The 16,969-nt window shown below is 34.8% G+C and overlaps 1 protein-coding gene and 2 long non-coding RNA genes across 3 annotated transcripts; 1 reads left to right on the forward strand and 2 right to left on the reverse strand.

Annotated features, from left to right (window-relative positions):
• Positions 1-1,551: 1,551 nt before the first annotated feature.
• LOC141405909 (uncharacterized) lies at positions 1,552-11,896 on the reverse strand. The gene is made up of 2 exons (XM_073990778.1): positions 11,449-11,896; positions 1,552-2,322 (listed from the first exon to the last, which is right to left on the reverse strand). Exons 1-2 carry the CDS (start codon positions 11,852-11,854, stop codon positions 1,580-1,582), a joined length of 1,149 nt encoding a protein of 382 aa, XP_073846879.1. The 5' UTR covers positions 11,855-11,896; the 3' UTR covers positions 1,552-1,579.
• On the forward strand, positions 7,557-8,178 carry LOC141405911 (uncharacterized). The gene is made up of 3 exons (XR_012413281.1): positions 7,557-7,811; positions 7,885-7,963; positions 8,033-8,178. It is a non-coding gene; the product is annotated as an uncharacterized lncRNA (long non-coding RNA).
• On the reverse strand, positions 9,184-10,110 carry LOC141405910 (uncharacterized). The gene is made up of 3 exons (XR_012413280.1): positions 9,830-10,110; positions 9,693-9,734; positions 9,184-9,627 (listed from the first exon to the last, which is right to left on the reverse strand). It is a non-coding gene; the product is annotated as an uncharacterized lncRNA (long non-coding RNA).
• Positions 11,897-16,969: the final 5,073 nt, after the last annotated feature.

The raw sequence follows: 16,969 nt of genomic DNA on the forward strand, positions 1-16,969 counted from the left end.
AGTCTGGACAAAATTGGTTTATTCTCTCGTGAGTTATCGTGCATGCGGACATAGTTGCATTGACTCCAAGTTGTCTGCAAAGCCCGAACGTACTTGGGGTCCAAAACCATTAATGCAAAGGGTGTGTTTTCTGGCAAATTGGAATAAAAATGGAAATGACAGCCAAAATAAAATAATGTCTGACATTCATATAAAAAAGTAGAAACCATTAAGTTCGGCCGAGCCATAAAATAGTCTGAACTGAAATGGAATAATTGGTACACAAATTGTTCGACCACGGATACTCTAAATGTCTAAATTTGCTCAAAAAATATATCTAAACATTTCTTCAATCTGTTGGTACCTTTATGTGTGGATACACCAAACCATGGACCTATGTGAACGATTTTTGGTGGATGGGACCTCTGATAACTTCAAATGTAAAATTACAGCTAGTTCGGTCAATAATTGTAGCTAAAATCGTCAAAATACCGAAAATCGAAGCGTACCATTATATGGTTGCTATTCCAGAACATGGACTTATATTGACCATTTTTGGTGGTGAAATTTCGGGATCAGTGAGAACCTCAAATGTGAAGTTACAGGTAGATCGATCAAAAAGAATTAGCTAAAATCCCCAAAATACCTTAAATCAAATCAATAACTTCAAATGTCAAATTACAGCTGGTTTGATCAATAATTGTAGCTAAAATTCTCAAAATACCTTAAATCGGGAGGTACTTTATATGGAGGCTATTCCAGCACGTGGACCTATATTGACGATTTTTGATGGAGAAGTTTTGTGACCGCTGCAAACCTTAAGTGTCAAAGTTCGGTCAAAAATTTGTAGCTAAAATTCTCAAAATACCATAGGAAAGTTTCGGGACCACTGAGAACCTCAAATGTTAAATTACAGATAGTTCGGTCAAAAAATTTAGCTTAAATCCACAAACTACCTTAAATCGGGTGGTATCGTAATTTTTAGTGGTTAAAAATTGTATCTAAAATCATCAAAATACCGAAAATTGCAAGGTATCGTTCTATAGTGGGTATTCCAAAACATTGACGATTTTTGGTGAGAAATTTTCGAGGCCACTGAGAACCTCAAATTACAGCTAGTTCGGTCAAAAAACTAGCCGAAATCCCCAAAATACCTTAAATCGGGTGGTAGCGTTATGTGGGGACTATATCGAAAACTATCTTGTTAATTTTTAGTGGAGACGTTTGTTGGTTATTGAGAACCTCAAATGTCAAATTTCAGCTAATTCGGTCAAAGAATTTAGCTAAAAGCATCAAAATACCTTTAATAGGGTGGTGCCGTTATATGAAGGCTATCCCAAAACGTGGACCTATATAATCCGTCTTCGAACTTGACCTGCCTATGGAAAAAAATACACTCGGGTGCAAAGTTCAACGGACAGACAGACATGACTAGATCGTCTTAGAATTTTATCCTGATTAAGAATATATATAATTTATATGGTCGCGAATGATTAGTTCGATGTGTTACAAACAGAAAAACAAAATTAATGTTGGATATGTAATATATCTATATATTATATATTAAAAATCCCAAAATAAAATTTTCAGTCTAAATTCATCATCTCCACGGTATCACACGCCAACCAGGTATGGTATCATCAAAGCTATATGTTATATCCAAGGTATCTTGACTAATAACTCCGGCTTCTATTAAACGCCTTAAAATGCTGCCAGTTCTTGGATTGTATTTGTTTCCCCATAAATGCAAATTATTTAGCGGTAATGACTTTTTCATGGTTAAGAGTATCAACGTAATAGCTTCAGCTCCGATGTTATTATTTTGAACGCGAAGTGATTCCAAACTTCGACATGAACTAAGATATTTTGCAATATATTCACCACCATGCGAACCCAAACCACAACCATTCATGTTTAAAGATTTTAAAGTTCCAGATACAGAAATTGCTTTCAATAGATGTTCAGCACCATTTGGACCAATTGTATTATAGGCAACATTTAATATAAATAATTTCGAATTTTTGTTGTATAAATATTCTGCAATGATTTCCATATCATCACTATTTAATTCACATTTTTCCATTTCAAGTTGTTGTAATTTATTTTGCCATATTAATGAGGATATGAGGTGGGCGATTTTTTGAGAATCTAAACTTAAATTATTGCCCAATAAGCGGCCACAGTTGAAACCTTTTATGGATTGAGATTTGTGAACTGCATCGGCTAAATTGGCGAAATTATATTGGTTTATATTGCATGAGCCAACGTGAAGATATTGAAGGGTCCGCGAATTTATGATATAGAGGCGTAACCATATGATGTCATTATCATTTAAAGGAGTTCCTGAAAGGGACAGATGTAGCGGTTAGTAAGTATAACATTTATCTAATAAAAACAATAGTTGAGAAATAGTTTTAAAGCTAACTTTTCCAAAATGGGAATTTTTAATAATATTTGAAGATAGATAACGTCGTAGCAGGTATTAAGCTCGGTAGTGGAAGGATCAGGTCCATCCATCTCTCTTAATTAATTGTTTCAAAGACTTAACACAGTGGTCAACGAAGTTAAATGCCCAAAACGAAACGCCTAGACCTGCAAAATTCACTATATACTACGCTACGTCAATTCTTAAGAATAAAAAAATAATTACAAAAAATTAAGTTCAGTGATTTATTTAAAAATGCACTTAAAACTAGAAAGTAATTGTTTCCGATTTTTTTTTCCGAATTCGGAACGAAACTCTGCACAAGTTTCCGATTCTGATGCCGAATTCGTTCCGAAATCGGAACAAAATTGTGTGAAGGTGCCCACGAATTCGGAAAGTTTTGTCGGAAAAAAATCGGAAGGAATAGTAGAGTTTGTTTCCGAATTCTAAATGAATTCGTAACAAACTCGTATGAAAAAAGAGAAATTTTAAGGGAATTGTCGATTATCTGCACAATTTCGGAAAAAAACTCTGAAGGAACATTCGAAAATCGGCAGAAAATAGGGTGGTTTTCGGATACTTTTTCAGAACATCGAAAAAAATGCTGATCTTTGATCCGAAATTCGGAAAAGTATCGGATGTTTGATCCGGTATTCGGAAAATTATTGCTTGTTTAGTCCGAAAGTCGAAAACTTTTCGGATGTTTGATTCGAAATTCTAATTTTTTTCGGTCAAAATTTTAAATCGGAAAATGGCGAAAAAATCGGTTTTCAATAAGAAAATCGGATGTTCAATCAGAAATACAGACCATTTTTGGGGATTTGATGTAAATACGTCAATAATTAACTTCTTCATATATTTGTAGAACTCTATAATGTGGATTTAATAGTATTCATTGCTGCTGCTCGCTGACATTGTATATCTACAAAATTATAAAACGTAGCTCTTCCAACCGTAGTTTCCGTATGCCACCACGCTGTTGTTTTTTATTAGACTTATCTAAAAGAGAATTAACAATATTAACTGTTATAAACAACTTATTAAAAAAATGTGTATCCATTTTCCCTTGTCATTTCTTTTTGAACACAACATTCAAAAACAAACACAAAATTACTCGGAAAATTATCGGAAAAAACATTAGAGAATCTCGGAAAAAATCTGATATTGGAGCCCTCGGCAAAAATTGCTAGCTGGGTTGAAAAAAAACAGCCTGTTTATGTATTTCGAAACGAAAATGTGTGCGCATGAAACACACCCAAACTTTAGTTTTGGAAATAATATTTCCTTTGCTTTTGCTTCAAAACAAAAATCAAATTTGAACACATAAAAAAGCTTTAAGTTCGGCCGAGTCGAACTTTTTATACCCTCCACCATAAACTGTTCAGAAATAAAACGGAATAATTATTTTCTTTCCTGTTCACAATTTTAGGCGGAGATATTTTGAGATCTTTGATACCTTAATAAGGTAAAGAAAGCATAAAAATATATTCAATCGGTCGGGAACCTTATATGTGGCTTACGGCTATGACTTTTTTACAACATCATATCCCTGTATCATAGCGTGATAAGTTTCTACATAAGATTACATAAAATGTTAATTATAAAGTGATTCGATACAAAAAGCTTGCGCACATAAAGCTTTTAAAGTTATTATTTTTCATTTTTTGACCATTTTTTGAAGTCACTATAAGCAGATATTTAACTGAAAACAAAGTATAGGGGCACACGACATAACCGAAATGACATAACCGTTGGTTTCTAACTATTTTATCGTCGTATTATTACATATATATCATTTTATATTATATAGAACATTATTTCATATATCATAAAAATTAAAATTGGTTTGTGCGGGACCTTTTTATATATTTATATGAAATAAAAGTTATTTCAGTCATTTATAGGCAAAAGGTCATTCATTCGTGCAACAGGAAATAATTGTTGGAGAATTTTTTTTCATTTCATAGTATTTTTTCAATTTTTTTTGCAAAGTGGTTTGTGCGCAACTTTTTTTATAATATCATGAAATGAATGTTATTTTAGACATTAATGGCAAAAGTTCATTCATTCTCACTACAGGAAATCGTTTTTGAGAAAAATTGCCAAAAAGTCATAACCCTAATGGGGATATATCAAAGTGTGGACTTATGTTTTCGATGGAGAAGTTTTGTGATCACTGGGAACCTCAAATGTTGAATTGCAGATATTTGGGTCAAAAATTGTAGCTAAAATAAACAAGTAAAAAGTCGTTAAGTTCGGCCGGGCCGAACTTCTTATACCCTCCACCATAAAATAGTCTTAATTAAAATGGAATAATTAGGGTCCTTTCACAATTTTAGGTGGAACAACTTTTCGACAATGGATAGACTCCTACTGCCTCCCACTATTACTTAAATTACACTGTAAACACAAATGTTGGGGCAGAGATAATTCCTTTTGGAGATGAAAGCCCTTGGTGTGTGTATATTAAAAACCCCGAAGGATGGATTCGCCGTGAGTCGAACTTCCGCGTTATGGCGTCATGAAGTTGTTGCAAAAGACCCTGTAAGCCATCATGAATTAGCATTATATCTTTGTTTGTTGTTTTTGTAGAGCACTTAAGCAACAGTGAACAAAGATATAACGCTAATTCTTAATGGCCCACAGGGTATCTAACAAAAATTTCATCACGCCATAGCGCGCAAGACTCACGGCGGATCTGTCCTTCGGCGTTCATAATATACTCACTAAGGACTTTCTCCCGCAAGAGAAATTTTCCGTGCCCCAGACTTTCACCTCCATTCTGTTGCACAGTGTTATCTAATCTAATCTAAAAAAATGTGGTCAGCTAGGTGAAAGGTACCACCTACGGGGCTATATCAAAGAGTCAACCTATCTCTAAATTTTTTGGCGGAAAAGTTTTATAGCTGCAGGGAACTTCAAGAGTCAAATTGAGGGTAGTTTCATCAAAACAATGTAGACCCTAAAAATGGAGCCATGTTGACGAATTTTAGTGAAGAAATTTCGTGATCACTGAAAATTCCCGAAAATCGGGAGGTACAGTTATATGGGGGGATATACCAAAACATGGACCTATGTTGGCGATGTTTTGTGGAGACGTTTCATGACCACTGAGAACCTCAAATGTCAAATTGCAGATAGTTCGGTTAAAAATTGTGGCTTAAATTCTCAAAATACCGAAAATCGGGAGGTACTGTTATATGGGGACTATACCAAAACATGGACCTATGCCTATATCCTTTAGGATATAAGTTTGTTGATCACTAGGAACCCTAAGTGCCAAATTATAGCTAATTCGGTCTGCAAATGTGGCGAAGAACGTCAAAATACCTCAAATCCTTAGGAACCGTTATACGGGGGCTATACCAAAACATGAACCTATGTTGACGATGTTTGGTGGGGATATTGCATGATCACTGAGAACCTCAATTGGCAAATTACAGCTAGTTCGGTTAAACATTGTAGCTAAAATTGTCAAAATGTCGAAAATCGGGAGGTACCGATATATGGGGGCTATACCAAAACATGGACCTATGTTGACGATGTTTCGTGGAGACATTTCATGACCACTGAGAACCTCAAATGTCAAATTGCAGATAGTTAGGTTAAAAATTGTGGCTAAAATTCTCAAAATACCGAAAATCGTGAGGTACCGTTATATGGGGACTATACCAAAACATGGACCTATGTCCATATCCTTTGGGATATAAGTTTGTTGATCACTAGAAACCCTAAGTTCTAAATTATAGCTAATTCGGTCAGCAAATGTGGCGAAGAACGCCAAAATACCTCAAATCCGGAGGTACCGTTATATGGGGGCTATACCAAAGAGTGGACCGATATAGCTCATCTTCGAACTTGACCTGCCTATGGAAAAAAGACCCTCGGGTGCAAATTTTCAGCACTCTATCTCAATTATTGCGGACGCTAGAGTGATTACAACAGACGGACAGACGGACGGACAGACTGACATGGCTAGATCGTCTTAGAATTTTATCCTGATCAAGAATATATATACTTTATAGGGTCGCAAATGATTAGTTCGATGTGTTACAATCGGAATGACAAACTTAATATACACTCCATACTATTGTGGAGGGTATAAAAAACCGAAAATCGGGAGGTACCATCAAAAAAGGGCTTTACCAAAACAGGGACCTGGGTTGACGGTTTTTGGTGGAGATGTTTTGTGACCACTGGGAACCTCAAATGTTCAATTGCAGGTAGTTTGGTCAAAAATTGTAGTTAAAATCCACAAAATACCGAAAATCGGGGGGTACCGTTATATTGGGGCTATACCAAAACAGAGGGCTATGTTGCCAGTTTTTGGTGGAGATGATTTGTGATTACTAGGAGCCTCAACTGTGAAATTACAGGTAGTTTGGTAAAAAATTTTAGCTAAAAACCTCAAAATACCGAAAATCGGGAGTTACTGTTATATGGGGGCAATCCCAAAACATGGACCTATGTCGACAGTAGATAGACATGGACTCCATGGAGATATTTTGTGACCACTGGGAACCCCAAACTGCCTATGGAAAAAAGACATCCGGGTGCAAAAATATAGGGCTCTAGCTCAATTATTGCGAACGTTAGAGTGATTGCAACAGACGGACAGACGGACATGGCTAAATCGTATTAGACTTTTATCCTGATCATGAATATATATGGTAAATTTCAAATTTCCTTTTCAATACCATTAAACAAATAATTTTTTTTGCGAGCACACCCGCGATTTTTGGTACTTAGGTTAAGAACAAAGTTGTGATTTCAAATATGTTCGCGTTCACAAAATTGGATGCTGCACCCAAAAGTTATAGGGGGTTTTGTTCCCTTATAAAGTAAAAATACTTAAAAATTCCCTTTGGGTTTTAATAAGAAATAAAATGTATAAATCGTTAACAGGATGTTATATCTATCCGCTGATGTTAAAATATTTCTAAATTTGTTTTTATTTTCGCGGAAAATCAACAAATAATGAAGAAATCTTGGAGTAAATTTTATTTATTCTAACTCAGAGACCATGGTTTAATAAGAAAGGTTAGCCAAAGCTTTATGTCAATGTAAATTTTTTCATTCGAGTATGCCTAAAACTTCAAAACAATATAAACAAACTGTGTATGTATGTGTGGTGTTTGAATAATATCCCAATAGAAAATCCAGTCTTCGATGACATTTTCGTCGACGATTCGTTGATGAAATTTCCGAAATTGTCGTGCACGACACGATGCATGACAAGTTCTTGCAATGTGTCACCAGAAAAAAAAAACAAAAATAATCAAACAAAATATGCTATGACATATTTGTACACATATCTAGGAATTGTTAATATTTCAACACGACTGAAATCGGTCAAACATTGCAGTTTGAAATAAAATTTCGCGACATTTTTTCTAAACAGCTGGTGGTAAGTGAGAAATAGACTGACATACATACATATGAACTTTAAAACAATGACTTTGTTTGTTTCTCTAACATAGGATGAAGCAATCAACATAGAATTAAAATTTTTAATTTGGAGTCTATTATAGTGGAACGCGATCGTGGAAACAATTAAAGGTAAGTGTATAAATGACATACATATATTTATACATCACAAGATTACGCATAATGTTTTATTATTTGCAGAATTTGCCAAAAAGGTCTTGCTCTCCTAGGAATTGTTGTTAAAAGGAGTCTTGGGCCGTTCTGGATTATAGACCGCATTGCCGCGGAAACGATTTTATATTATGTAGTATATTTTTATATGTACAAAAATGTTATATTTTGTATGTTAATAAAATAAAAAAATGTTAAAAACAAAATTATTTACGTAAATAAAATTTTCTTTAGGAGCGTCGTTGGTGACAAATTACAAGACATTGTCTGCAAAAGGATCGTTAACGAAAAGTAGGGTTTATGTCTTCGAAGTCGTCGTCGACGACAGCTTCGCTTACCCTGTCGCCCAAGTTGTCGTGCATGAATACTGGGACACTTGTGTGAAAAAGTCGTCAACGATCCCAAAGGGCTGTCTGCAAAGGGTCGTGAACGAATTGGAAATGTCGTGCACGAGTCATCAATGTTGTCTTGAAGACACTTTCTATTGGGATGCCAAACAATTTTAAAAACAATCGAATTCAATGATTTGCAAAATTGTTTTTAGACTATTTGTGTGGAATAAATTGGTGAGATTTGCATTGAAACAATCAGTTTATCATATTCAAAACTCGATTATGTGGAGAAAACTTAACTCTTCATTAATTTTTTGCGTTTTTTATAAAATGCTCAAAAAATACATTGTAAACAAACCCACTTGTTGCTTTTATTTTGAAGTTTTAGGAATTCAAGAAAAACAAGGGTTCTATAGATTTTTTTCATTTAAATCTACCTCTTTACTTATACCATGTCAGAGACCATACAAATCTCTAAAAAAATTATAAAGATTGGGTTTATTGCCGGGCATACACTATGGGCATGCAGGACAGCAACCGATGAACCCTTGTGTAAGTGTGTGATTGAATAGTGTGTGGCATTCCTTCAATCCATATTGCAAAAATGATGAATTTTCCAAATTTTTAATTTCCTCACAAATAATATTTGTTGTTTTCAAAAATTATTTGTTGGTTACTTGGAAAATAAACAAAATTCATCGGATTGAAAGGGGTTCATTTACAAAATCAAAACTATTTCAATCCTGCCAAAACTACTCCCAAATACATTGACAAAAACTTCAAAATTTACTAATACTATTACAAATGCTGTCCTGCATGCCCATAGTGTATGCCCGGCATAATAACCCAATAGAAAGTGTCTTCAAGACAACATTGATGACTCGTGCACGACATTTCCAATTCGTTCACGACTCTTTGCAGACAGCCCTTTGGGATCGTTGACGACTTTTTCACACAAGTGTCCCAGTATTCATGCACGACAACTTGGGCGACAGGGTAAGCGAAGCTGTCGTCGACGACGACTTCGAAGACAAAAAACCCCCTATTTCGTCGACGACTGTTTTGCAGACACTGTCCTGCTATTTGTCATTGACGACACAATTAAAGACAATGTCATTTATGTTGTCGTGTGTCAATTTTTTGTTTTTATTAAATTATAAAATACATTATATCCACAAACTTATAATATAAATCTCACGTATGTTCTACAAGCCACAATTTTCTTCGAGCTTTGCCACGCCCCGCTTCTAACTGCAGCCGACAGAGGCGGCGATCTCCCTTTATTTACGGATTCTACAAGAAAGAAAATATTTTAAATAAATGTTGAAGATAGTCAATATAATCTTCTAAAATCTTACCATATTCATGTTGCAGTTTTCAAACTTATCCATGACTTCAACCTACATATGTACATGTATAAAAATTATAACTATAATGATTTATAATGTCATATCAAATAATAAGTAATCTAATCTTCATATATATTCTAACTTACCATTTTATGAGCGTTAATGCACTCTGTATAAATAAAATCAGTTTAAATCTTGACGCGGATTCCGAATTTTATGATTTTTTAATATTGCATTTATTACAAATCGAAAATTTTATATTTGAATAAATATGTGAACAATTGTTTCAAAGCACACTTTTTGAGTATTTTTGGTTTGTTACCAAGACACAATGCAAGACATAGTCATGCGAATTGTCGTTCATGACAATTTCGGAAATATCGTCAACGAATCGTTGACGAAAATGTCATCGAAGACTGGATTTTCTATTGGGAATTATTACAAATTATTACTGAATGTTGTTTTTTTACACAAATGTTCAGTAAAAGAGAATGAATTGAGAAACCTGTTTTGAAATTTTTATTACTGAGAACTTATTATTTTTACTGAAGGAATTTTGTTCAGAAACATTTTGTAGCTTTAGGCAGTTGTCAAAAGTTTAAAATATTCAAATATCATAATCGTAAATATTAATCAAATTGAAAATTTTTACTGAATGTTGTCTTTTTACTTTTTTTAATTTTTTCCTTTGAAAGAGTAAAAATGCTTTACTCTCTAAAAAGAAGTTACTGATTAATATTTACTGTGAAAGTACAAGGACAAACCTATTTTTAAAATAAAAAATAATAAAAAAATAAAGGTGCAGTGTTTTATTTATAAATGCACTTAAAACTATAAAATAATTTTTCATGATGGAATCTCTCAAATAAAACGCTTGCCGTTTAATATTGTCACAATTTTTAATTCAAATGCAAGCGTTTTATTGAGAAATTCCATCGTGAAAAATTATTTTCTAGTTTTAAGTGCATTTATGAATAAAACACTGTAACTTAATTTTTTTTAAATAATTTTTATTTTTAACTTTTCAGTAATTAAATTTTTTGACCACTGCGAAACTCATAACAAAATAGTAGCCAATTTAGGCCGGAAATGTAGATAAAAACTTTAAAATGCCTGAAATCATGGGGTACCATTATGTAAGGGCTATAAAAAAACCTGGACTTATGTCCATAAATTTTGGTGGGGGAGTTTCTGTACCAAATGCCAAGTTTCACTAAATTCGGGTTGAAAATGAAGATAAAATCCTTAAAATACCGGAAATCGGATGGTACGGCTATATGGAGGCTACACCAAAACCTTGACCTACAGCATTTTTGATGAGGAAGTTTCTGTACTATTGCGAACCCCAAATGCCAAATTATAGCCAATTCGGTCTAAAAATGAAGGTAGAATCCTTAAAATACTTTAAATCGGGTGGTACCGCTATATGGGACTATAAGAAAAAAAAATAGACCCATATTGGTTTTGGTTTCACATTTATGTATTATCCTCCAAATCTGAAAATGTGCAATGCTTTAGTTCGATTGGTCAACTGCAACTGTGTGGAAAACGAGTTTCTAGATTTGAACTAAACAGACAACAAAGCAAGTTGAATAAAACACTGTATGAATAGATGTTTGGTAGTAGTTCGAACGAATTAGCATTCAATTCGCCTTAGCAAAACAGGCCACCAATGTTCTACGCGCCTGAGAATATTTAATAATTCTAAATTAAAATATTTTATCCTCTTGTCTCTTCAGTATACTGTAACACTGTATTTACTTACCCTCCAACACTAACTCTTCCACAGACATCTGATCAACAGTTTTTGCAAGAAGTGCAAAAAATTCCGTTGGTAATATCATAAGCTTCAATTGAATAGAACGTAAATTGCTGAAACTTTCCACAAATTTCTGAAGTAATTCAATTTCGTATGATACGATTTCCAATCCCACAATCTTTATGCTTAGCAACTGTGATCGTGTTTCTATGAACCGCACAATTGTTGCAAAATCACGTACGGGATCATATAAACGTTGAATACGTTCTTCAAACATCAATCGTTCGAATATAAAATTACGATATGGTCTGCTGTCATATTCACGCTGCCAACAATCCAATAACAACAAAGATAAGTGGCGATATTTTTGTGGGGATGGTGTTTCGTAGCAGGGCACAACAGATTCACACATTATTTTGAAGAAAATAAGAAAAGAAATAAAAAGCAGGAAATTATTGATATTTTGTCAAAAATATATGTATGTACATAATTCGAATGGCCAAGAAGGAAGGAACGACAATTTTGATAACAATGCCTAAAAGTATGCTTTACTTTATGTGGTATGGTTACATTTATATTTACACACTGGACTATTGAAGAAAAGGAAGAAAATCATATACATAAATGAATGTATAGAACTTGGATTTGTAGATCGATAACTATAGTGAAATATTTTCGTTACAAATTCCAGTTTATTGGTTCTAGATGTAATTTTGCCATGTTTAAACCAACACCGTTGTTTACAAATTTGTTCATATGAATTAGTTGAGATAAATTGGAGACAAGCAAGGCATATTTATACAAGGTAGAAGTGACAATCATCTGAATTTTAACTTTTTTTCTAAATTTAGTTTTCAAAATGTAATAGGGTCTACTCATGAAATTTGAAACTTCGAAATTTGCTACCATGAAATATAGATTTTCATCCTAAACGTTTAATAAAAACTACCTACGAAAGTTCTGAATGATTTCTATTTACATTTTGATTCAAATTTGTTCTATTTTAGAGGATTTTCAAAATGTATTTATGTTTCTCCTAAAACAATTTTTGGAACGACCCTATTATGAAATATTTTCTTTGACAATTAATTTTCAATAACAACAATGTTGTTTTTGTTAGTTGTTGTAATTCATGCATTTACCTTATATAAATTTGCCGTGGAGACAAGTATTGTTTTCAAGTACAGTAACACTTCGATTAGCGTCAATGATTGGTTCCGACGCAATGCGCAAATCGAAACACATGTTTTGAATAAACTCTTCACAAAACTCAGAGCCACAAATATTAGTTTTAAATAAAGCAAATAGATTCAGTAGCGCAAATCGGAAAAAATATATATTATTTTTTGTTAAGGCAAATCGAAACAACGCCTGTGGAGCGATTTTCTGAAAATTTGACTTTGGTCCCCATACAAAGTACTATGGACATAAAGATCGGTCAGGAGACATAAGTTATCGTTAACCGATCATCATACATGTCTGTACAAATCGTTTTTTAGCGACAGCAATGAAGTGGTAAAGTTTTTTCATCGATTGGGTCATAATTGCGGCCTTTTGAGATTTTTCGTGAAAATGAAACTTTTGGACCCATACAAATTACTTGGGTGGCACGGGTTAAAGTTATCCGATCTTGTTTTTCAAAATAGTTTGGCTTAACCCCATTGTTGTTGTTTTATTATTTAAAACAACTAATTTATTAGTGGAAAAAGGTTGCCATTGTTCGCCAAGGGGTAAGGCAGGGAAGACTAGTTTCGATCCACGCCACTGGATCTCATCAGTTCCCTTGTTTCTTGTTTGTGGATATTCTCCACCGAAGTTATTTTTCAATAACCTCTTCAACAAGAAACTTTGTATACCCAAACATCAATCGTCAGCTTGAAGTATAAAGGTGAACAAAGAAAAAACTTCAATGAGAAGTTTTTCTTTGGCAACCTAACACAACTCTGACGAAAGTGTTTCCGAAACACACTAAACCTTTTCCCACTGCTATGTGTCGTCGAATTTCGACGAATGCACATAACAAAATGTAGTTGGTAGCTTATCGCAGACAACCATACAAACGGTGCCAGTGTTTCTCAAATCTCAAATTATTGGGATAGCTAATACAATTTTGTTTTTCAAAATAGTTTGGCTTAATCCAATTGCTTTCCACTAATAAGCAATTGGTTTGTTTTTTAAAATAATAAAACAACAACAATGGGATAAAGCCAAACTATTTTGAAAAACAAACTTGTATTAGCTATCCCAATAAAAAACGCCACCAATGTTCGATTTGAGAAACACTGGCACCGTTTGTATGGTTGGCTGCGACAATCTACCAACTACATTTTTTTATGTGCATTCGTCGAAATTCAACGGCACATAGCAGTGGAAAAAGGTTTGGTTTGGACTTTCGTCGGAGTTGTGTTAGGTTGCCAAAGAACAACTTCTCATTGAAGTTTTTTCTTTGTTCACCTTTATACTTCGAGCTGACGATTGATGTTTGGGTGTAAAAAGTTTCTTGTTGAAGAAGTTATTGAAAAATAACTTCGGTGGAGAATATCCACAAACAAGAAACAAGGGAACTGATGAGATCCAGTGGCGTGGATCGAAACTAGTCTTCCCTGCCTTACCCCTTGGCGAACAATGGCAACTTTTTCCACTAATAAATTAGTTGTTTTAAAATAATAAAAGAACAACAATGGGATTAAGCCAAACTATTTTGAAAAACAAAATTGTATTAGCTATCCCAATAAAAAACGACGCCACCAATGTTCGGTTATCCGATCGCCATAAAATTTTATCCAATAGATTTTTGGATCAAATGGAATTTATTAAGGGGGTAAGAGTTTCAAAACAAAAAAAATATTTTTTTGCTTTTTGCACATTTTTTCAGGTGTAATTCAAATTTTTTTAATTGTAATTCGAGAATTTTTCTTGTAATTTGTAAGATTTCATTTGTAATTCAAATTATTCCACATGTAATTCGAAATATTTAATATGTAATTCGAATTATTCCATTTGTAATTCGAATTTTTCCATTTTAAATTCGTTTTATTCCATTTGTAATTCGAATTATTCCATTTGTAATTCGAACTATTTTTTTGAAATTCGAATTATTCCATTTGTAATTCGAATCATTTTATTTGTAATTTCTAATAAAATAACCCGAATAACAAATGGAATAATTCGAATTTCAAATGGAATAATTCGAATTACAAATATAATAATTCGAATTACTAAAAAAATAATTCGAATTAAAAATTGAATAATTTGAATTACAAATGGAATAATTCGAATTACAAATGGAATAATTGGGATTACAAATGGAATTCTCGAATTATGAATGAAATGTTACGAATTACAACTAAAATTTTTCGAATTACATATAAATCTAAATTTCAATCCTCAGACATTTCGGTGTTTATATGCCCACTGTTCTCATATCTATGAGTACACGCACTATGGTGCAATGGTATGCACACCCGCCTTGCATGTAGAAGGTCGAGGGTTCGATTCCCAGGCCATTCAACATCAAATTTTCAACGGTGGCAAAATACACCTCAGTAATGTTGGCGACATTTCCTGAGTATTTCAGCCATGTAAAACTTCTCTACAAATGGTGTCTTAGGGCACGCCGTTCGGACTCGGCGGCGGTAAACTGTAGGACCCATATTATTAAGCTAATATGAATCGGGGTGCACTCATTGATATGAGAGAAGTCTCCCTTGTCCCGTCTGGGATGTTTGTGGAGCAATTATATTGTTGTTGATAAGTTTTTCATGGCTATTGAGAAGTTTTTTCGCTGAAGAGATTTGGTCAGGAGTTGAACCGCAGGGTGCAAGACGGACATGCTTATTCAGTCTTTAAAAAATTCTCATAAAATGGTGGCATCATATTTGCGACATGGTGTTCTGATAATAAGAAATAAGAAGCAATCCCACGGCGGCGGGTTCTTCGACACCGGATTGGCCTGGAGCCACACTACATTAGCGCTCCGGCCAGCGGCTCAGTGTGCATATGTATGTTTTATTTGTATCGTTTTCTATGTTAGGAGCAACATATGCCAGTATACCTGTTCCGGATTTTTTGGCCCCTTGGCGGGATGGATGAAAACCCAGGACCAATTTGGAGGTACTCGGTTTTCCACATCCACATTCATCACACTCAAACTTCGATAAGATGCAATAGATGTCGGGAGTGAGTGAAATTCATTAATTGCTCTGTTCATGTGAGGAACTACGCTGCCAGAACACAGCCCTTAGTGAGTTATTGTCGTCTTTGTCATCAGAATGAGAGACTCTTAAAACCTGTGGTTGTTGTTCCAATGGTAATTCAATTGCAATGGACTCCGAGGAAGATCGAGGAGAGAGACAACTACTTATGAGTCGGAAGAAAATAATGGTCGTGGCTGAGTAGGAAACCAAGGTCAACAATAACTGCAGCTTACAGCGTTGTGATGGTTACAACACCTATCTCGCTTGAGCCTGGCTTTAATGACCGTACATGAAATATACGTCAGTATCACCCAGTTGTGGGAACTACCTATATAGAGTTGCTTAACGTATACATCCGGCTGTTTACAAGGTTTACTACAGATTATAGGGCCAATATTAACCAGCTTTTGGAAGGTCATAACCGAATGGTTTTAAGAGACTTTAATGTGGTCCTAGGTTATGACGAAAGGGGTGTTTTGCACGACGGCGAATGCCACGTTTCGCTAGACATAACCTTTGTGTCACATGGCAACATGCCCTTTTTCTTTGGTCAGACCATATCCGCATAATTGTCTCCTTCAACAGATCGCCCGACTTCACAAACTCTGAAAGTTTCAATTTCATCCATCATGGGAAAGCTAATTGGCTTTGTCTCACCAATAACAGCTTCAGAGATCTGTCCAACCATTCCCAAACATACGGGAAGCAGAAAGAATGATATCATCACAGGTGCAGTCGAATTGAGGCGAAATTTTCCACCAGAGACGGCGATACAAGCAAATGAGCGTGATGAGCTTCGAGCCATTCGTAGTGATCCTGGGTTAGCGAGCTGACACTGGAAGTTAATCGATTGGGCGGTGAGCGGAAGCAGAACAAGTAGCTAAGAATCTAAAAAGTTGCGATATTGGACGGGACTTGTGAATGGTGGGCAACAGAACCCTGGGAGAAGGAAGGTATGACTTTAGTCACGTTGGCGATGTTATGCTGACAGAACCGGTTAGTTTTTACATCGATAATTTGTCTAGTACCCCGGGAGTGACAGCAAGAAGATAAGAGTACTGCGTCGCATTAGACCTCTTCCTGCCGAGATAGACCCACCACAATTTACAATAGGAACGCTCATCAGGAACGCTAAATCATCCTAAGCGTTGGGCCCTGATGGAATCTTCACTGTAATGCTGAAAAAGCTGGATTCGAGTATCTCACTTCAGTTCTTAACCTGTCGCTAACCACTCGTTCCCGCAGCCTGGAAAATGGACAGGGTGATCCCGTACTGAAGTCAGGCAAAGATGCCAGCAAAGGCGAATCGTACAGACCGATTTCGCTTTTGT

Source organism: Musca autumnalis, unplaced genomic scaffold (genome assembly GCF_047663935.1).
Source record: "Musca autumnalis isolate F117 unplaced genomic scaffold, ASM4766393v1 scaffold_5, whole genome shotgun sequence".
NCBI lineage: Eukaryota > Metazoa > Arthropoda > Insecta > Diptera > Muscidae > Musca > Musca autumnalis.

Coding starts and splice junctions, on each gene's coding strand:
- LOC141405909 (XM_073990778.1), bottom strand. CDS start 11,854: ATGTGTGAATCTGTTGTGCCCTGCTACGAAACACCATCCCCACAAAAA. Junction 2,323..11,448: donor GGAAGAGTTAGTGTTGGAGG/GTAAGTAAATAC, acceptor TGTCCCTTTCAG/GAACTCCTTTAAATGATAAT.